General features: G+C 42.4%; 2 protein-coding genes across 4 annotated transcripts in view; one reads left to right on the forward strand and one right to left on the reverse strand.

The window, feature by feature from the left end:
* LOC113009462 (serine/threonine-protein kinase pim-2-like) overlaps positions 1–21,418 on the forward strand; it is a 512,014-nt gene that overhangs the window by 402,337 nt on the left and 88,259 nt on the right. The gene's annotated exons all lie outside the window — the stretch shown is intronic.
* On the reverse strand, positions 1,985–21,128 carry e2f7 (E2F transcription factor 7). 3 transcript variants are annotated; one of them, XM_026147756.1, is made up of 13 exons: positions 21,105–21,128; positions 9,760–9,858; positions 8,995–9,303; positions 8,645–8,804; positions 8,227–8,466; positions 7,464–7,619; positions 7,221–7,364; positions 6,911–7,081; positions 6,444–6,528; positions 4,454–4,778; positions 3,802–3,961; positions 3,142–3,509; positions 1,985–2,576 (listed from the first exon to the last, which is right to left on the reverse strand). In XM_026147756.1, the coding sequence occupies exons 1-13, from the start codon at positions 21,126–21,128 to the stop codon at positions 2,421–2,423; spliced, it is 2,397 nt and encodes a 798-aa protein (XP_026003541.1). In that variant the 3' UTR covers positions 1,985–2,420. The 3 variants fall into 3 exon arrangements, with proteins under 3 accessions (XP_026003541.1, XP_026003542.1, XP_026003543.1); XM_026147757.1 differs by lacking the exon at positions 21,105–21,128 and adding an exon at positions 10,322–10,640; XM_026147758.1 differs by lacking the exon at positions 21,105–21,128 and adding an exon at positions 10,257–10,309.

Below are 21,418 nucleotides of genomic sequence, written 5' to 3' on the forward strand. Positions count from 1 at the left end.
TTTGTAGTGGTAATGGTCGGGTGGTACTAACAGTAATGCATATTTAAATGCCAATTTCTTGCTTTTCCCTCTGTTTCCGGTGTTTTTGGTCAAAGCAGACACTTGGCTAAGCTGTCTGTCTATTTAAAGTTAATTGTTCCATCTGCTGAGTTTTAGTGTCATAAATGCCTCACAGGGGCCAAAGAGATCCATCGAGCGCTCACTCGGCTCACTTTTACTGCTGATATAAAAAGGCTTTGATAGCTACATGTTTGTATCCACAGATGGTATGTTTTCTAATTGCTACGCACTCAGCCCGATCTGACCCTGAGATCACACTTGATGTGTTAAATGTGTTGTCCAGCATTGAAACTCCAATTCATCGCAGATAAGAATCGAAACGCCAGGTTTTTTTTTCCTACATGTGCAGCCTGAATGTTAAGTCTGCACTGCCTCTGCTAGACATGTGAACCATTACATATATTTGGCTTTATCATACTGATTATCACATGGATCATATGTGACTGTTTAATACACAAATCAGTACAGTTTGCACCAACAGGAGTTGTGTTACAGATGAAGCGTCATCTGTCTACACTAGCATCGCTTGTTTCCATCTGCTGGGCCACTATGAATTTGAATTATTAGTGGCATCTGCACATTCCCAAATTGGTAAACTGAAGCCATCTGTAATTGTATTAACATTGGGATTCTTGTGTTAGTTTATTTCCTGCCCCTTTTGATTGTAGATTAGAAAAACAAAGCGTTTAAATCATTTTTTTTCTTCTTTGACATCCTCACGATAAAATGGAGCTGTTAGAAATACAGACAAAGACTGTAAAGCTGGTCTGAATCATTTATTTTGTTTCAAGTCACACAGAAATGTTTGGCTCTGAACTACATCGTGTGTGCAGAGTTACAATGAAAGAACAGCAATGAGTTTCCAGCTGTTGCAGCTCCTAAAAGAACCGTGCAATAACCATTATTTTTAAAATCAGGACAAAGACAAACACTGTAAATGACACTATGGATAAGTCATTAAAAATATTGACATAAACGACACACCCACTGGTTAGAGTGGATTATCTGTACAGCCTTTGGCGTGACATAGCTAAGCTCTCCTGAATAACTCCTACTATTGGGTTGTCTGGGCCTCGTTCACTGACAACCTGAGAAAATCTGTTTTGAGGCAACAACGATGTTCTCTTAGCAACATGCCCCGTTAACTAAGGCACTAGTTTCCCTGTATAAACAAAGGAGGAAAAACACTTTACAGTACTCTGATACTTTTCCCAATCCAACTGTAGCACAGTCACTAGTATTCAAGTACCTGAGAGAATTGCCACATTGTCTTTCAGCACTCAGTAACAGTGGTTACACATAAGAATGCACATAGCACCAGCCGGGTACGTCTTCCTGACGAGAACACGAAACCACCCGTAAGCATCGAGAAATATAACAACTGTTCCTTCAGATACTTGTCTGGCTGTAAACGTTTAAGGCTTTAGTGATCATTTTCTTAATGTCTAGAATGGAAGGATTGTCCAACCACCGTCATTGTAAACCGGCGTTCAGCAGCTCACACGTGTCCTTTTACACCTGTTTTCGTGTATCTAAATCTGAATGGGCCGATTACTACAAAATTACGGGTACATTCTTCAAATACTTAGTGCTAAAAACTTAATGTTTCATTACAGACCCTGTAATCGACATATTTTCACTAAGATATAAATAGCAACTGGGCTACAACAGAGGGTGAAGAATTAGCAAGGGTGTAACGATTACAAAGCAAAACTCGAAACAGTGATCGAATCATCGGCGATGCCGTGTTGCATGCCCGTTTTCCTGTGCTGTGATACCCATGCAGAGAAGTTAATGCCTGAAGTGTGGCAGTGTGGTGAAAGCTGTAACATTAAAAGACTGTTTCTGGTTATTTGTCCCCTTTAAAATAATATTATGTATGTATGTATGTATGTATGTATGTATGTATGTATGTATGTATGTATGTATGTATGTATGTATGTATGTATGTATGTAAAGCATAAAATGAAATGTGCTTTTGGATAATCGTTACAGCCCTTGTAAATAGGTAGCTTGATCATTCTAGGAGGAAACATAAAATGCAGCTGTGACCGGCTCCCATCACAGGAGGGCACTGTTGCATTGGTAATACTGCCTTACTCTTAAACCTAACCTTGAGGACGTCTCGATAGTTTTGAGTGTCTGATTTCACAGTGTGACACCCCTTTCATAAAACTCAGTCAATTAGCAAAATATGAGACTCTCCAGGATTTACAAGAAAACATTCGATACTCTTGGAAAGTTCTTAATTTATCTTTAGAAACATAGCACCAAAGGTTTAAAACCATATTCTTTGTTTCATTTTCGGTTCACCGCCCTCAATTTTTAAGACGGCGCGTTCAACACAAGCTCCCGTCTCTTCAGCTGGTTGGATGGTGGCCAATGTCGAGTCTCCTCTGTGCTGATCCCCTTTTTCGGACAGCTGGCGCAGCACTGACTACACTTCCCAGAGTGCCCGGGGTCTGAAAGAAAGCCTTTGAAGAAGATGCTGGGGTTTCCTTGGGCGTATGTGGAGTCTGTAAAGAGACAGAATGCATTTAGGGAACATTTAGACAACCCAACGCATAAACAGCAGCCACTGCCAGCAGTAGATGCAAGCTCACTTGCTGAAAGGTCAGTGGAAGTCAGTAGACTGAATATTATCTAAGAAAATGGGTGGGTAGACGTGACTCTACACACTGAAAGTGAGAGTGGGATTAATGCATCATTACAACGTGGTCATTAACTTGTCCTATTGTTTATAACGTCGCGTGAATTTGCTGCCCAGTAACTCTATCAGAGCTAAACCAGCATCACTACACTGGTCTTTGCAGGCAGTAAAGTTCATTCCCATTTAACAAGCTGGAGATTAATCAGTCTTAACTGCTGTGACACAAAGTGTCCAGATGAGTAAATGAGGGTAAACCTTCCACAAAACAGATGCTGCACTTGCTCTCGTGTCAAGCTGTGTTGTGACATTTTCCAGTGCCTGATACGAGAAAGGTCATGTTTCATTATGAAGGCTAATTACATTGATGTATTTTAGGGCAGACAGCTGTGTGTGAGAGAGAGCAGGGTTACAGCAGTACAGTCAGTTCTTACCAGTGGTTCTGGCGTGTTGATGCTGATGGTCTGTCGTGGTCTCGAGGGAGAATGTGGCGTGCCAGCTGACGACCTGTAAAGCCCGCTCTGTTCTGGAGTGGACGGCGGTGGAACCGGCACCACACTATACGGCGCCCCCCCCACCATGAAGTGGGCAGGTGACATCATGGCAGGCAGACCAAAGCTCAGTTTTGTGTGAGCATCAGAGCCTTGCTGCTGTAGACTGCCGGCCACCAGGGGGTAATGGGAGAGGGCAGCAGATGGTACCAGGACATAGGGCAGTGCCAAGGTGGGAACACTGCTGGGAGGAAGTGCTAGACTGGCCGCTGGTTGTCCAGCTGAGAGCAGGAAGTTGAGGCCATTTAATCCTAGAAAAGAGGACAGGAGACCGATTAAAAGGTTTGAAGGATTTCTTTTTCTTCTTCTTCTTTTTTTTTTTTTTTTTTTTTTTACAAAGCAAAGATAAATAAAATTCAGTTCCCAAATCCTGGGAATAAAGCGCTCTGGATTTCCAGCACTGAAAGGACCTGCTGCAGGGAATATTCTCAGTAAAAGAGTGAAAGGGTGCAAATCATAGTGGCCCTCTCTTACAAGCCCTCTACTATCACAACAAATCATAGTTAACATCTTGCTCTGCGTGCTGCTAAAACAGTGCATTACCTGCATTGTTGGGGACATAAAGGTAGTGCGACGGCTGAGCGTGCTCACTGCTGGTGTTGCCACCCCCACTCTCGCCGATCACCTGCTCTCTGCAGAGGCCTGCTGCTGCTGCACCAGCTTGCGAGCACTCTGCTGTTTCCCTGCAAGCTTCAGCTCGAGTCTGGAAAGAGCAGGAATGACATCTGATGTTACAGCCTTATGATCTGCATTTGTTACAGTCCTTAAAACTCAGACTATAACACGTCTCCCCTTCTAGTAACAAAGTCAAGTCATGTTCCTGGCTTACGGTTTATTTTCTCAGGCAACCTTTTAAAAAGACCAACCTAGCATGTGACACCGAACCATCCAGTTACTTTGATTTTATGTATCCTGATTAACTGCACCAGGTTTTCAAATGATCAATTATCTTATACTCTACTGAGATGAGAAGTCTTTAATTACACCACACAAGACTTATCCTGATCAGTGAGCATGGCACATTTTCCATTTTCAGTTTAACTGTCTGCCGTGGTGAATTACTAACAGGATTTTCTGACTGTCAGAATTACGGCACCGAACCGAATAATTAGCTCGGAGTTAGTTTTTAACTGGAACAAGAATAGCAATTAGCAGCAGAAATTAAAATCCACATCGCCACAGAATACCATCTCACCTTTTCACATTTCTCTAACGCAGAATTTCCCTTCTTTTTAAGTACCATCTCCTCCTCCTCTCTTTCTTCCTTCTTCCTCTTCGTTGCCTCCAACCTGGGTGAGGTGTGACCTTCAAGCATCTGGTTTGGCGTTTCTGGCGGTCTGTACAGCATGACCACGGAGGGTTGGGACAGGCTGGGCAAGTAGGCCAAGCAATGGGAAGACGGGGAAGCAACAAACAGGTGCTCCGGGTGGGGGAGTGGTGCCAGAAGGGTGGAGGACGGGGAAAGGGCAGTACTGCTGTTGTGCATGAGCCGAGTCTGCGGTGGTGTGCCGGGTCGGTTGCTGAAAAGGGGGGGGGGGGAAGAAAAGTAAGCTATATTTCTCCTGCTACTTGTAGACTGAGTTTTTGCCAAGAATCTGATTGAGAAACATTTGTTTATGACTACAAGCATTAGATACTGCAGTGTTCGACTAAAGTGGAACACTGCTTCTCAAGCCTTAGCTTCTAAACATTTTGACCAAATTGTTCCTGATACAGAGGAACCACAGAAAGTTAAGTCACAAATCAGTCTCTTGCACACGTCAGTAGCCCCCTATCTATCTCAGATAGCAGGCTTACATGTGCTTAGGCTTAAAACTTTCCTTTTAGATAAAGCATATAGTTAAGCTGGATCAGGTGACCCCGAATCCTCCCTTAGTGACCCTGCAATAGGCCTAGGCTGCTGTGGACTTCCCATGATGCACTGATGTGTATTATGGGAAGCCCATGGGAAGATGTGTTGGTTATGATCAATGTGTTTTGTTTTGGTCCCATCTTCCTGCCATCACCCTCAAGTGCTCACAGCGGTTGGCTGCCCCTCGCTGGTTCTGCTGGTTTCTTCTTGTTAAAAGGGAGTTTTTCCTTCCCACTGTCACCATGAGCTTGCTCAAAGTGGGTTGTCTGACTATTGGGGTTTCTCTCCATTATTGTGAGGTCTTTACCGATATTAAGCGCCTTGAGGCAACTGTTCTGATTTGACGCTATATAAATAAAAGTAACTTAAATTGAAGGTGAAGGCATATTTGTAATGGAGCATGAGCTTTACGCACATGACTAGATATTTGAAGTTAAAGGGTAAAGTGTGCAGGATGCAGACATAACAAGATGAAATAAAGTTTTTTTCTTAAAACTTTGCTCTCGCATCAGAACACTTTTTTTTGTTAAATAGCATAACATTACAGGGTCCTGGCCATAACAAAGCCTCCAGTGGCAATGAGTGAGTAAATGACAAATAAGCAGGTTTCAGCAAACTGTACAAACTGTGCAGTTTTTTAAGCACAAGCTTTATGGTCCTGAATCCTGCTTTCCATGGTTTGAAATGCAGGTAAAAAAATTCCTGACCTGATCAAAAGGTTACTGTGTTAGAGCTGGGTCTGTGTGCCCCTACAATATCTCAGCTGAAATGCAGACTTGAAACTGGCCACAGGCATAAACTTCTAGCTCTCATCCTGTGGGCTACCACTGCCCCCGGTGCACTTTTGCCTAACTTCATTTTTAAAATATTCCTTTTCAACACACACTTCCATGTCTTATTATCTTACTCCCCCACAAAACACTTAACAGCCACAGCCTTGAGGCAGCTGTGGTTTGGCCACGAGTAGTTTAGTTAATAATAGGAAACAACATGAACTACTGTGTACTCCATGTATGCCGCCAACTTATACACTCATAGGAGACAAAAACTATTAATGTCCACAGAGTCAGCTCCTGTTACATGTAGCCTTGAGCGAAACACATCAGCCAAATCAAACACTGGCACTGAATGTAAAACATAACGAATAAGAGAAGGTTGCAAAATAGACTCTGTAAGGGAGAGGGCAGCATCTTTTAACCTGACAACAGAGATGACTTTGAATGTGTCATGTATAAAACTCAAACAAAAAACTTTTGGTTTAATAGTAACACTTCAGATGGAGAAAGCTGATCTTTGAGATGACCCAAGTATCTGTGTGTTAGCGTTTACTCACTCAGCATTACTTCCAAACTGCAGCTGACACGCTGCACTGTTGCTTGTAGTCCTACTGGAATAATCCACAGGCTGGTTTTGCAGGGCTGCAGCATAGAGACAACAAACAGACAGGATATTGAAAAAGCTCTATGCCAGTGGTTCTTAACCTTGTTGGAGGTACCGAACCCCACCAGCTTCATATGCGCATTCACTGAACCCCTCTTTAGTGAAAAATAAAATGTGATTTTTTTACTGGTGCACAAAATGAGCCATGCATGTCATGGCGAAGGCTCTGCCGAACCCCTGAGACCGACTCACCGAACCCCTAGGGTTCGATCGAACCCAGGTTAAGAACCACTGCTCTATGCTGTTCCGCAGAGTCAAAGCGCACGACTTGCAGATTAAAAAAAAAGGCTCGGGGACGCTTGGCCGTCTCCCGCCACCCGATTGGAAACAAACAACTCCCCCAAAAATAAAATCTCTTACCGGTTACTTCACGTCTCGGGCTGCTGGGTGCGGAGCTGACCTGCCGCTGGACTGCAACAGATGTTGGCGTGATGCTGAAGGAGGCATGACGTGCCATTTTTGCTTTTCTGAGCTCCTGTCCTGGCTGTGCAGACTCAGATGAAGCGATGGCTGCTACATTCAAAGTGTTTCCTACAGGTAGATGGATGACGACTGATTTAGGGTAAGAGCATTGATGACAAACGCAGTTCTTAGATTGACAAAGGTCTGGACTGTCTTATATTTTCAAGTTACTCTAGCAGAGTTCACTGAAGTCATCTTTAACTCTCACCAGCATTCACAGAGCTGCTGAATTCAACCGGGCCGAGCCACTTGAAGGCCGGCTTTCTGCCCCTCTCCTCTCTGACATGAACCTTCTTTATGAGGCTGAGGCTGGTCAGCACGTTGGCAATATCATACAGACGCCGCACCTTAGCTGGAGATCACACAGACACAGTGTTTAGTTTGGTGAAATACTGTTTCCTGGAATCTATACACGTCACTATACACGTTGCAGCACTTCTGGATTTCTTACTTTTGTACTTGCTGTGACTTGATGAGTCCTGACTCTCCTCGATGAGGACCTTTGCTGCTGCATCCAGGGTAACAGTCTGAGTTTTGGACACCAGGAAAAGCATGACAAACTTCTGGCTCATGATGCGCAGAGATTTGTCTTTCCTGTTGCTACCGGCTGCAAAGACAAGCAGAAGAAACGGACAGTGTAAAAAGCTACTGCTTTCTTAATTAGCAGTGAAAATCAGCCCACTAAAAACCAGTGAACCGTATGTTTAATTACATTTTATTCATTAATAACAGGCACCAAAACTCCAAACAGAAATTCAAAGTACTTGTCAACATAAACTTGTTTCTTCTGTACATCCTCAGTCTGAATGAAAACATTTCAGAGACGTGAAATCAAACCTGAAACCTCAGTACAACTTTTACAAACTAGATCTTTATTAGAATCCAGCCACATTATAAGTCTGCAAACGTACAACCTCTTAATGACAAGCTGTGAGCAGACAGAGGCAGCGTCGCTACGGTAACCAGGCTTGAATCCATTCCTGTGGGTTTAAGGCCTTATTCAGCTTTAGTGTTAAGCATTTGCCCGTGAAAATAAGCCTACACCTAAACTGTTACATGCAGGCAACTGAAGTGATACTTAGTCTAATGAAGACTACGGTTAACGTCTAATCTTTATTTGGAGCCAATATGGAAGAAAAGGCACACTCTCCTTATAGTGTTCATTTTAAACACTCAAAACTCTTCATCTCCAGTCTTATTTTTCAGTTTATTACCGCTTCCAGCATCTCCTTCCCCCCCGTCATCCTCTCGGCCCGGTCCGGTCTCCCTGGCCTCGTTGGCCTGCTCCATCTGGAGGTGGTAGCCCTGCTGTCGGCCCTCACACTGCAGCTCCTCCAGGGTGGCTTCCAGCCGCTGACGACCGTACCAGGTGTAGCTGTTTTTGGCTATCCGCCCCACAATCGTCAGGGACTCCAACACATTCACGATGTCGTAGATCCGCCGCCGTTCCACCCCTGACAGGATTATAGCAACATTTCTCTAAAACATGTGCACGATTTGAGCAGCAGTCATTCCCAAATTCAATAGCAGTATTTTCCTGGCCCCATGAAGAGTTTACAGTGAGACAAATTGTAGTCATCTCCTTCTCCTGTGTCCAACTGCTGCTGCTGCTCTCAAATTACTGGTTCTTACCCAGATTGGCTGCCACTTCATCCAGCGAGATCCAGATGGGGCTGTGAAGCGGTGGGTAATCAGGATAAAGGGCAAGGAACTTCTGGCAAAGCAGACCCAGACTTTTCTGCTTTCTGCTCGGCTTTTTCTCTGCATCGTCCTCTTCATCAGCGGCTTCAAACTGGACAGAGATCAATGCCGTTGTCTTTTGGATTAGTCAACCAATCCAACAATCCACAGCTTAAATGACTAGTCTTTAAACAGGACTTCAATAAAATATATTTTTCGGAGAATATTAATTTAAACTACAACACAATAAATCCAATCTGTGTTAAAATGTCCTTTTAAAACAAACAAACAAAACACCACACCTGACAAGAATCTTCCACCTCTGGATCCTCCACCACATTATCTGGGCTCGCTGGCTGGTCTTTATCATTCTCTATTGGTCTAAACAGCACCTTTTTCATCTCTCTGTCCCGGATGTCTGGGCTCGCCGCGCTGATCAGCATCTTCAGGTTAGCCGTTGGTGTCCAGGGTTCGGTCAGAGACGTGTGTTTGATGGGGGTAATGTGGGCGAGCTCAGAGGGAGCACCTTTTCTGTTGATCAGCAAAGTAGGAAGGGTGGACTCTGCAGATTTTAGCGGTGTTGATTTTCTCTTCTCTGCACACATGTTCTCCTGTGATGGAGACAGTTATGTGATCGAATTAGTGCAGGTTTGCCTTAATAAAGGCTCAAATATCCTCTCATACAGAATGAATTGCAAAGGGGTCATTTTATAGCAAAGAATGATGAAAGAAAAACATGTAATCCTGGTTGAATTTATTCATACCAACTCATCCACTATATAAACACACATCTCCAAAGATCCGAATAAGCCATCCATATGCTGAATCTGAGACCGGAGGCCTGCTCCTGAATCTGGAGGAATCAAGCAACTCACACTGATTTGTACAACCCTCAAGATCTTATTTAGCACTGTAGCCCACAGCCCTTGCTGCTGAAAGCCAAAAGCAATAAGCTCTCACGTGACTGAACACAGCGCTCTGATTGCGCTGATTTCAAAGCTTTCTTTCAGATGAATCTTATAAAACCTGCCTCACCTGATTTAAAGCAGGGTGCCACCTTAGCCTACCTTTTGTTCCCCGCGAGCCCCATCCTCCTCCTCCGGCACCACCGTTGAACTCTTCCTTGGACTTGAGAGGTCTTTCAGTGCGAGGCATTGAACCTCCATCTGGGAAAAATGCGTTCCAAAGTAAAGACAAATATTGAGAATGGGAATTGTAAAGTTACACTTAAAAGTAAACCCAGATCCGTGGTCAGCTGAATTTGGCGCAAAGAGCATCGGCTAACTAGCCTTCATAAAGCTAACTGCGCTGCTCTTCCTCAACCCTGTAACTTTACAGCTGAAGTGCCGCATTAACTTTTTAGCTGACAGTAATTAGTTTACAGCTACAGGTATTAATATACAACGTTAGTAGAATGTTATTTCTAAGTTGCAACACGAGTTGCGGCCGTAAATTATTTTATGCAAATGGTCCACAGCTTTAGCCGTTGCTGAGCCTGTGAATAGAGGTAAATGCGTTTCTGATGGATGTTATAAGTCAGTAAGACTTAGCATTAATTAGTTACCTAGCCAGGGACACTGTTATAGCTGTGTTGCAGAAACCCTCCGGAGGGAAATCACCACTCTTTACCTTCGCTGTTGAATGAATGAAATCGTCAAGTGTGGCTCTGCGTCCCCGTTTTACACACTTGTCAGGGCGCCGCTCCTTCAGACCGACATAGCAGTTTATTTCCCTCTTCAGAAAGAAGCAGGCAGTCCTTCTCAAATCCTTTCTTCAGACTCCTGTTCAGCTATACTACTCCTTGGAGAATCCAACATCACCCGCTCAAGCTTGTTTTCTGGCGCTCTCCTACAGCTGGGTCACTCAGCCAATCAGCGGTCAGCTGACTGACTCCGTCATACGGCTCCAGCCACTCAGTGCTATTGTACTCGGGTGCGCGCCTCAGATAATACCAATGAGGGACCGGACGTCCACGCCTCCAGATCTGTGTTGGCGGGGCAACCGGCGCGTTTATGTTCACGAAGATGGTCATAAGAAGATGTCTCACTCTAGTGATTTTATTTTCCTACATGGAACCTGAAGTTCTGGCTGATTAAATTTGAAGGTGTTTGATGTATTCTAAAAGTTTTTGTTAGGTTTTTAATTAAAAGAATTTACACGACTCGAAGTCTAGACAGCGAGTAAATTTGATGGGGAAAGTACAAAAGAACAACAACAATAATAATAATAACAATAAAAAGCCCAGCCTTCTCACTACAGTGTGGAAATTCGTGGGTACCCTGTGCTCATGGTTTGCGATTTCTTTAGTAAGTATTTGGTAATACCTAAAATTTATTTAAAATAAAAACTGACATTTATTTCAGAGCCTGTTCCTTTTAGGCATACTGTGAGTAGCCGACACTTGAGAGGTCAAGGAGTTACTTCTATAGACGATCTTTGTTTCTCAGCTGAGAAGTTTGGCTTGTCTGCGTCTTCTCCCACGGTCCTAGCAGCGGCAAGTAGAACTTTTTTTGCGCCTACAAAGGCGCTTTTAATATGTTCAGCTTAATCACTCCGGCGCTAGTCTCTGTGGACGGCTGTAATTAGCTGATCAGCTGCTGAAACAGACAGATGGGAGGCGGCGGAAGGGGGAGGAGCGCGAGTGGCGCTAACAGTACCTGGGCCATAGCGGGAAAAGCGGCGGTGGGAAAGTGGGCTCACTTTCTAGCAGCCGGGATCCCGCCCTGTATGCAAACTGGTATGCAAACTGGCAGAGGACGAGCTCTCAGTCACGAACCCCAAATGCTTGCATAATAGCCCCCAATACACACAGCATGCCGCCAGCTCCCAGTCAGATGTGAGCTACAGCAGAAAACGTGTAACCTCAAAGGTGTTTATGTCAAAGCGCAGGAAACGTGCCTGTATTTCAAGACTGTAGGGTTGCTAAATTTGAGTTATGTCTATCACAGAAAAGGTCAATGACAGTGGCTTGCAAATAATGACTGTAGCAGACTGCTTTTCTCAAGTTTGAAGAGATGAAGAGATAAAACAAATAATTTAATTACTAAACTACATGGTACATCTGGGGACAAAAATGTCGGTGTCCAATAATTTTGCTGGATTTCTAGTGCAGTGCAAGAATTTGTGCTTTTTATGCATCAATTTACAATTTGTTTTCTCGCTTTTTAAGGGAAAACATAAACCAGGTAACAATTCAAATGAATGTAACATATTGATCTCAGGCATTCTGTGGTTTCTCAAATAGTTGTTAGTTACTACTTTCACTGTCACTCACAGACAGCATGCTGTCACCAAAAAACAAAGAAGAAAATCTTGCTGTCATTCAAATTCACGTCATTCATGCATAAAAACTCGCTTTTCCTCCCCCGAGAGGCTCTAGGGCAGAGATTATATCTCTTGGGTTGGCTTGTTAACACACTGGTGTTCCCCCTAAAAAGCTGGATGAAGTGGCTGGGGAGAGGGAGGTCTGGGTGTTTCTGCTTAGACTGCTAACTCCTATCACAGGGACCTGGGTAAACTTCAGATAATGGACGGATGGATAGTTACTTGTGACAAAATGACTACTGCACACTCTGTTAATCATTTTCTTTGCAAAATGACACAACGATGATTACCTTTATTTATCCTGGTGCTACTCTGATAAACCTATTCCCTCATTTTGACTGTAGCAATGAATTGAAGGCCAACAGTAAAAAAAGCAACCAGTGTTTCTAACTGATCCAGTTGCATTCAAGCCTTTTGTTCTGCTGGTGTTTGGCTTGATTTGAGGTCAGCAAGTTCAGGCATGTTCTGTGGTGGTTGTTAATGCAATATAGTCAGAGAATTGTTTAAATTCAGTAAACGAAACAGCCCCACTCAGGACAGCATATACATTTACTATGGGAACACAGTAACCATTAGACTGAGAGTAAACAACAGGCTAGTGGTGGAGATTTCCTTTAAAGCTCAAAGGTAAAATCCGTTCTGTCGGACTCCCTCCACTTCTATCTGTTTCTGCCCTTTATTACCTTCCTCTGACTTGTTGTCACTCTGACAGACTTGTTTTCTTGTCCCAGCTTTGCTGCTCTGACCTTTTATTAAACTACTCCCCTGGAAAACTTGTTACAGTTCACACTGATCTCAGTAAAGACATCTGACACTGGCATTTAGGAAAGGTTTCAGACATAATCCTAAAAAAGCATCACCAGTAAACACACAAGAAATAATTTTGGAGAATGTTACTAATAATGGAGGGAATCACAACCTGACATGACAGGAACAACATACAGTCATGTGAAAAAAATGTTTTCACAGCATTCTGCAGTCCTGTGATAAACTAAGTACAGCTTGTTATTTAATAGCTCGTAGAACCACATTTAGCAGCAATAACCTGAAGTAACTGTTTTCTGTATGACTCTATCGGTCTCTTCAACGAGGTTTGTAGGTGTCCGTTTGTGTTCAGCTCTCTTAGACTTTGACTGGATTATTGCTTCCCCTTAATTCTTTTCTTTTTCTGACATTCTGTTTTAGGTTTGCTGCTATGCTTGGAGTCATTGTCCCGCAGCATGACCCAGTTTCAGCCAAGCTTTGGCTTCACATTTGACTCTAGAATACTTTTTAATAAAGAGCAGTTTGCGATTGATGTAATGACTTCACAGTGTCCTGTTCCTGTGGCTGTAAAACAAGCCTGAATCCTCCCTTAGTTATGCTACTATAGGTCTAAGCTGCTGTTCCCATGATGCATGACGAGTGTTTCTTCTTCACTCACCTTTTTTCACACACTGTTTTCATACACCACTCTGCATTCATTCATTAGTTATTATTAATCTCTGGCTGTCTTCCACAGCATGTCTCTTTCCTGTCTTTCTCACCTCAACCCCAGCTGGTTGTGGCAGATGGCCGCCCCTCCCTGAGCCTGGTTCTCCCAGAGGTTTCTTCTTTTTATAAGGGAGTTTTCTCTTCCCACTCTCACCAGTGCTTGCCCATCAGATGATTGGGGTTTTCTCTATTTTCTCTGTATTATGGTAGTGTCTATACCTCACAATATAAGGTGCGTGGAGGTAACAGTTGTTGTGATTTGTGCTATATAAATAAAATTTAATTGAAAGTTGGTGATTTGATCGTTGGTTGCTCCAGTATGTATACCAAATTAATCTTGAGCAAACCCAAGTTGCTCTCCAGTGTGTTGCAATCTAACAGGGTGTTAATGTTAGATAGAAAGCACTTAGGCATAGAAAAACGTGCTATATACAAACCAGTCTTTTTCTAATTGTACTGTCATAACTCTAACATTGTTGTGTGTTGTGTTGGCAGCGAGCTTTTTAAAAGCAGCCTGCAAACTAAAACAAACCACAACACCCATGTAACACATTATTTTCTGACACTCTCATTAACTGATGACTGACTAGATAAATCATTAATCATCATTGCCTGAAATGGCAATGAGATACTGCTAAGATGTATTCTTTACATTAAAGAACATTTCACCCATGGACCCCAACAAAGAGCACATTTTATTTCAATTCAATTCAATTCAATTTATACAGCACCAAATCTCAGCAACAGTCGCCTCACAATAATACATACAGAGAAAAACCCAACAATCACATGACCCCCTATGAGCACTTTGGCGACAGTGGGAAGGAAAAATTGGTCTTTAGCCAGAACGTGATGTTTCTCAAACCTTTCTGTTGAATTCTCACAAATTGTTCCTTACACACACAAATCTGGCATTCATCAGTATTTGGTTAGCTGAATTCAAGAGCAATGCAAACAAATTAAGAAGTGCTTTACTCCATGCAGTACATGCAAATGTTGAAATTCCCGATGTCTTAGGAAATGGAAACCGCATTTTTAAACATTTAAAAAAACAACAACGTATATTTCATTCACTGCTTACATTTTTCTAAGATGCCAACAAAAATCCCCAAAGTGTTAAATAAGAATATGGAATTAGGAATAAACTCAAAGAACATAAAATGTAGTAGTACACTTAATTTATCCTTACAAATCGTCATGGCAACACTAACTTTTTTTTGAAACACTTGATAGCATCAAATTTAGAACAAAGAAACTTTGCACTTTCTTCGTTTCAACATTTCAGTGCTATTGTTACAATATACTGAGAAAATGTGTGTTTAAGGAGTTGGATCCTTCTGTGTTTGTGTTTTCAGCTGAGCAGGCTGTGATTTGTCCGTATTAGGCTGTCGTCAGTTGAGTTTGTTGGGTCTGTAGCGGCCCAGCGTTTCTCTCTCCATTTGCCTTCGCCGATCTCTATGATAAGGCTCACAGTGCAGTTTACCATGCTGAATTTCTCCAAAACGGAACTGGGAAATTTGGATTTGAGGTCAGGGGTTTTAGTTTCCCTTTTCATGAATATTAGGATATCATTGTTTCTATATTATAGGTAAAACGGCTGACATCCTCCCCTTTTGTTTAAAGTTCAAGTTTGAGAGTTTAAAGTAGTTTGTCCACCAGAGGGCACTCTGCAGCTTCCCTGTTGGCAACGCACCTGTTTGGACTACAAATACAACAACCAGCTGATCGGAGCAGAGTCGGATTACTCCTTTATGCTGTGCCCAAGACTTGACATTGACATTGTTGTATTGTCTTAACAAGGACCCATAAATAACTACGCATAACAAATTCTATGGAAATTTTATGCATCTGAAAGAAAAATTAAACAGATATCTCCAGACACACTGGACATTTGAATTAACCAGTCGGGGCATTGGGATGACTGTTGCATCCCAAAATCTTAGAGTAGACATGCAGTTATACAAAAATAATGGAAAGTCATCAGAGGCCACAGATGTTAGTCTTTATTGCATTAGTTCCATTTCAACTGTCTGTAAAAACTAAAACACGAGGAGGCCAGAGGCCGATTTACAGACAGATGATACATTACACAACATGAATAATAATAGATGAATGGCGTGGATAGAAAATAAACCACATCTGAGAGAGGTATTCTCTATCATGAGCGCCTTTAGTGTAAATGGTAGTGTTTGATGCTCACATCTGCAGAGGGACGTGATCCGATTCTACCTGGCAAGCAGGACAAAAGCAGCATTAGAGGAAAACAATCTGCTGCAGTTTGATGTAGTGTCGACTGGCCAGATGCTCGTTAGGGTTCATATGTGTGTGTGATGTATGGGTAATGGAGAACGTCGGACGTCTGCAGGGGGCTGAGCTCAGTGGATTCAGCACAACTCTGCAGTGAAACAGATCGTCGCACGAGGGCTCGATTTCTCAACACATTGCCTCAGCAGGGTCACCACTGAATTCCAAATGTTAGCAGGTGCTGAAAAGTGATCTGTCTTCACTGCCTATGTTTTACATTATTTATATTATCTGAGTAATTTAAAGTAATTTGTACTCCTACCATATGCTGTCAGGCTTTTAAAGCACTGGGTGCTTATGTGCATATGTGTGTGTGTGGGTATCTGGGGGTGGTCCTGGGGGTTTACTGCCACTGCCAGCAGTTACAACCTGGAGAAAGTTTGTGTCTAAATGAAATAAGACTACTTCGTTTATGTGTTTTGTTTTGGCCAAACCAAAAATTTATTCAAAAGATGCTGAGTTTAAAATAAAAATATTTTTTAACATCACTTTTGATTTTTTTTTTTAAAATTAAAATCACTCATTATTTTCAAAAACTTTCAAACTCTAAAGCAGGGGTGTCAAACTCAAATACACAGTGGGCCAAAATTCAAAACTGGAACAAAGTCGCGGGCTAACATTAATATTTATTGAAATATATTTATTCCTCCAGATATAAGAATGAATCTTTTCTTATGGACTCAAACACGTTTTGCTGAAAAACTGAATATGGAACAAGCAAAGCTTAATACTAAACAATATATATATTAGCTGTATAATACCAGTAGGCCAGCTCTGATAGTAATTTGGTATGGCTTTGCGGGCCAAATGTAATTAGGCTGCGGGCCAAATTTGGCCCGTGGGCCAGAGTTTGATATCTATGCTCTAAAGCAACTGTGGAGCAACTGGACCATTCTGTAGCTGAAAAAGGAGACGGCAATTGTTGGTATTTCTTGTTATTTTGTTCTTCTGAAGAGCCACCTAAGTCTTGCTCTACTCATCTAGACAGCTCAGTCAAATTCTTTCACATATACAGTAACTTCTTTTACTATCTAAAATATATGAATTTTGCAGCATTAACAACATATGGAGGTTTTTGTCAATAGTTGTTAAAATAGGAAGTACTGCCTTATTTTTGATTAATTCCCAAAAGTGCCATTGGTCAGCATGGTGCCAATGGAAACTATGGGTTTGTGTGACAGAAGAGGATGCCAAGTATAGGTGGAGCCAGAGATCTGATGTGGCAACTTCCATGGCAACAGCTGGCATAAAAAGAGCATAAGAGCTTAGCGATGGTAGTTAAGGGGCCGGTGCAGATTAAAGGAGGAGTGGGTAAGAAAGGTAGATGAGGGTTGGAGTCCAAGTTACTTTCTCCTTCTGTGCTTCATTCACACACTTTGTATGTTGGCAGGAGAAGTGGGGGTGGGAGGTGAGGGGAGAAGGGTTGGGTAACTGTGATGGACCGAGTTGAAAAAAGCAGGAGTCATCTCAGGAATGAGAAAAATAGGGTTTCCATTTATTTAATTCTATTCCATTTCTATTTATTTAATTCTATTATTCTATTCTACTCTATTTAACCTAAAAATTATATTTACAAAAGTAATAAATGTTGAGCTCATAAAAAGAGGTCAAAGAAACAAAACTGGACTCAGGCAAAGAACTGTGAACTTAGCAAACCAAATGACTGCCCCAACAAACATAACTGACCTAATTACACAAAAGGGTTTTATAATGGCTGATCAGACCACTACGACACACGAGGGCTAACTACAAAACACAATCATAAACCACAATGATGCAGTACAGTCTAGTTTTTTAAATAAACTAAACACCGAAGAAGAAAATCAAAAACCACTAAACCCTAAACTCCAATATTTAATTTAATTACAAAAGCTTTTTTTAATTAAAGAAAATAGACATTCTCCCCATTCAGCAGGAAGTGGTGGTGCGTTCAATTATCCCTCTTTGTATTTAACAGCTTTAAGCCCTGGCCACCAAACTCAAGTGTGTTATTGTGTTCAAATGAAAAATACACAGGAGTTACCGACTTTAGACTGTGGCCGTGGGTTTGGCCATTACAGTAACAGAGAGAGGGGACTACACAACAGGAGTCTCTGTCCGCCATCTCAGTCGCTCTCTCTCCTCATTCCTCTGTTTTCTCTTTCATTTGTTACTTCTCATTTTTCTCTGCTCCTCCTTTCTTTTTTTCTCAACCTGGTGCCGCTCCTTGGCTTTTGTCTCTCATGTCACCGTCTGAACAGAATTCTTTCTCTTTGTAATTCACACGTAAACCTCTTCCTTGTATACACGGAAACACAAGTCATAACCAAAGGTCATAAAAGACTTTAATGAGTGTTCCTGTGGAATGTAGCCGATTCACACCAGGCAAATTATTCAATTCAAGTATAATCTTATGAAATATTACATGCTTTAACATTTCTGTAATACGTTTGCAAGATGAAAAGGTGCTGTTGATGTCCCAAAACCTACCTATGACAAGCATGGCCTTTATGCTGTGGTAAAGAGGTAAAAAAAATAAATAAACCTGAGAGGTCAACACTGTGGACGCATTTGAAAGAGGAACTAATAGCGTCTGATGTTGTTGCAGTTTCTGTGCCTGTGACAAAGTGGAGCAGTTGCAATGCTCTCCATTTGTCCCATATGTGTTTACCTTTTTTTGCACACTGTACACATTATTCTGTTTCTATAATAATAATGGATTAGATTTATATAGTGCTTTTCAAGGCACCCAAAGCGCTTTACAATAGGGCGATCGTGGCTCAAGAGTTGGGAGTTCGCCTATAATCGGAAGGTTGCCGGTTCGAGCCCCGGCTTGGACAGTCTCGATCGTTGTGTCCTTGGGCAAGACACTTCACCCGTTGCCTACTGGTGGTGATCAGAGGGCCCGGTGGCGCCAGTGTCCGGCAGCCTCGCCTCTGTCAGTGCGCCCCAGGGTGGCGGTGGCTACAATGTAGCTGCCATCACCAGTGTGTCAATGTGTGTGTGAATGGGTGGATGACTGGATATGTAAAGCGCTTTGGGGTCCTTAGGGACTAGTAAAGCGCTATATAAATACAGGCCATTACAATAGTGATATTACGTTCTGTATCGAGGCTTCGAAGCTTGTGTCGAGTAATTGAGGGGGCGTATCGAGGCTTGCTTCATTTATGGGAGCAGCTGAAAATGATGACGTCCGAAGCCTCGCTGCCCGGCTGTACCCGACTGGTTCATGAAGTGGTTCATGAAGTGGTTCGAACTTTGCCGCGAGATATGACAGCTAGATATAAACCCCTCAGACTTCATTCAAAGATGTACGTGTTTGATGGAGAGTTGCGGTTAGTGAGAGTTTGGAGACAGTTTGGAGATTTATGAGAGTGAGGAGAGAAAGTCAGGAGAGAATGGAGCCAGCTAATGCTGGGCTACACTGTGTGTGATATTTATATTTGTGCTTTGTCTTTATTGTCTTTCCTCAGGAGAACAATCTCAAATAGATGAAGACCTGGTTAGCATGGTGATTGAGGACTCCCAGCCATTTAGCATTGTGGAGGACAAAGGATTTAAAAAATTTGTTAAATCATTAAATCCTAGCTATGCTCTCCCCAGTAAAAAGGTCATAAAAGCAGTGAAAATTTAGTTTTTACAGAATAAAATGTGAACAGGCAGGACTGAGGCCTCAGTGTGTAGCTGTCCATACCTCAACGTTACAAAAAGCACAACCACTGTCCACACCCCAACCACACCTCACCTCACAGTAAATGATCATTTCCATTTTAAGCATTTCCAAATAATCATTTTTCATACTGCCACTATAAATATACACAGTATACTGCCATCACTACAATATACATGTTTTACACACTCCTTTTGTTGTTGACATTTACAGGCTGTGTGCAAAAGGCCACGCTCTTCAAATTCATGCCAACTAATATTTTTACGTCCAGGTGTCCTGCTAGAGCGAATGAAGCTTCAAGACGCTTTGTGCTGGAGTGAGCCAATTGGATGAAAAGCTTCAGTGCTTCATGAAGCTTCATCTGCCCATCACTACTTTACAATGCCACTATTCATTCACTCACATTCACACACTGTATTTGCTATGATTTGCTATTTGTCAAGTAACATTGCTTCACTCACTATCCCGGGTTTGTTTGTGTAAGCGTTTTGTTGCCGGCAAATCCAACATCATTGTGAAGTTTGCAGACGACACTACAGTGGTGGGTCTTATCACCAATGGTGATGAGACGGCTTACAGGGAGGAGGTCAGCGCCCTGACCCACTGGTGTCAAGACAACCATCTCACCCTCAACGTCGCAAGGACAAAGGAGTTGATAGTGGACTTCCGGAGGTGCAGAGAAGTACACACCCCCATCACCATCAACGGCGCTGCTGTGGAGAGAGTGAGCAGCTTCTGGTTCCTTGGCGTACATCTGGCTGAGGATCTTACGTGGTCAGTACACACAAACAAAACAGTGAAGAAGGCGCAGCAGCGCCTCTTCTTTCTCAGGAGACTGAAAAGATTCGGCATGAGCCCCCGCATCCTCAGGACCTTCTATCACTGTGCCATTGAGAGCATCCTCACTGGATGCATCACCACCTGGTATGGCAACAGCACCGCCTACAACTGCAAAGCTCTCCAGCGAGTAGTGCGGTGCTCTGAACGGATAATTGGAGGTGAGCTTCCCTCCCAAGACATCTACAGGAAGCGCTGCCTGAGGAAAGCGGGGAGGATCATCAAGGACTCCAGTCACCCCAGCCATAAACTGTTCAGACTACTTCCATCAGGAAGGAGGTTCTGCAGCATCCGGTCCCATACCAGCAGACTGAGAGACAACTTCTTCCACCAGGCCATCAGACTGCTGAACACTTCATAGACACCTCAGCTTCACTACTGGAACTTTAACATTATGCACTCCATACTGTACAGTAATGCCACTGTTTTGCACATGTCTCAACTCTGTATATTTTGATATATTTTATTTATTGTTTACTCTATTTAATTTGTAAAATATGTGTATACACACACACACACACACACACACACACACACATCCAGAAATGCATATACTATTATATATTGTACATATATTTATTAGTTTCAGATGTAGCCATTATTGTATTTTGCTTGTTTACATTATTGTATTTTGCACAACTCTGTTGCTTGTGAAGCTCGCACACAAGAATTTCACTCACATGTGCTGTAACAATGTACCTGCACATGTGATGTGACAATAAAAGTGATTTGAAATCAAACATTCTGCAAATTACGCTAAATACTTAGTTACATGTTTCTTTATATTTTATTATGTTACAGATTAAGTCATTTGTTCATACTTACTTTGTTTGTCTTTTCAGTCTTCATGAGGATCAGGTGTGGGGAAACGCCCACCTGGCATTTCCTCATTTTAAAGTCCTGATGATGTCACACATGACATCATCAGGTCAAACCAAGTGGAGGGGTTTCTTTTTCCATAGAGATGCTTCCTTTTGTTTGTGTTAAGGTTTAAAGGGATTTGTTGAATGATTTTCCTTTTGTTAATACTGCCATTTAGTTGTGTAAATGTGCATATTAGAAGTGTGTAGAGGTTTTGTGTTTTTAGATAATCTGTGTAGAATTTTAGATCCCTCAGTTGAGTGAGTGGTACTGGCTGG

Source organism: Astatotilapia calliptera, chromosome 17 (genome assembly GCF_900246225.1).
Source record: "Astatotilapia calliptera chromosome 17, fAstCal1.2, whole genome shotgun sequence".
NCBI lineage: Eukaryota > Metazoa > Chordata > Actinopteri > Cichliformes > Cichlidae > Astatotilapia > Astatotilapia calliptera.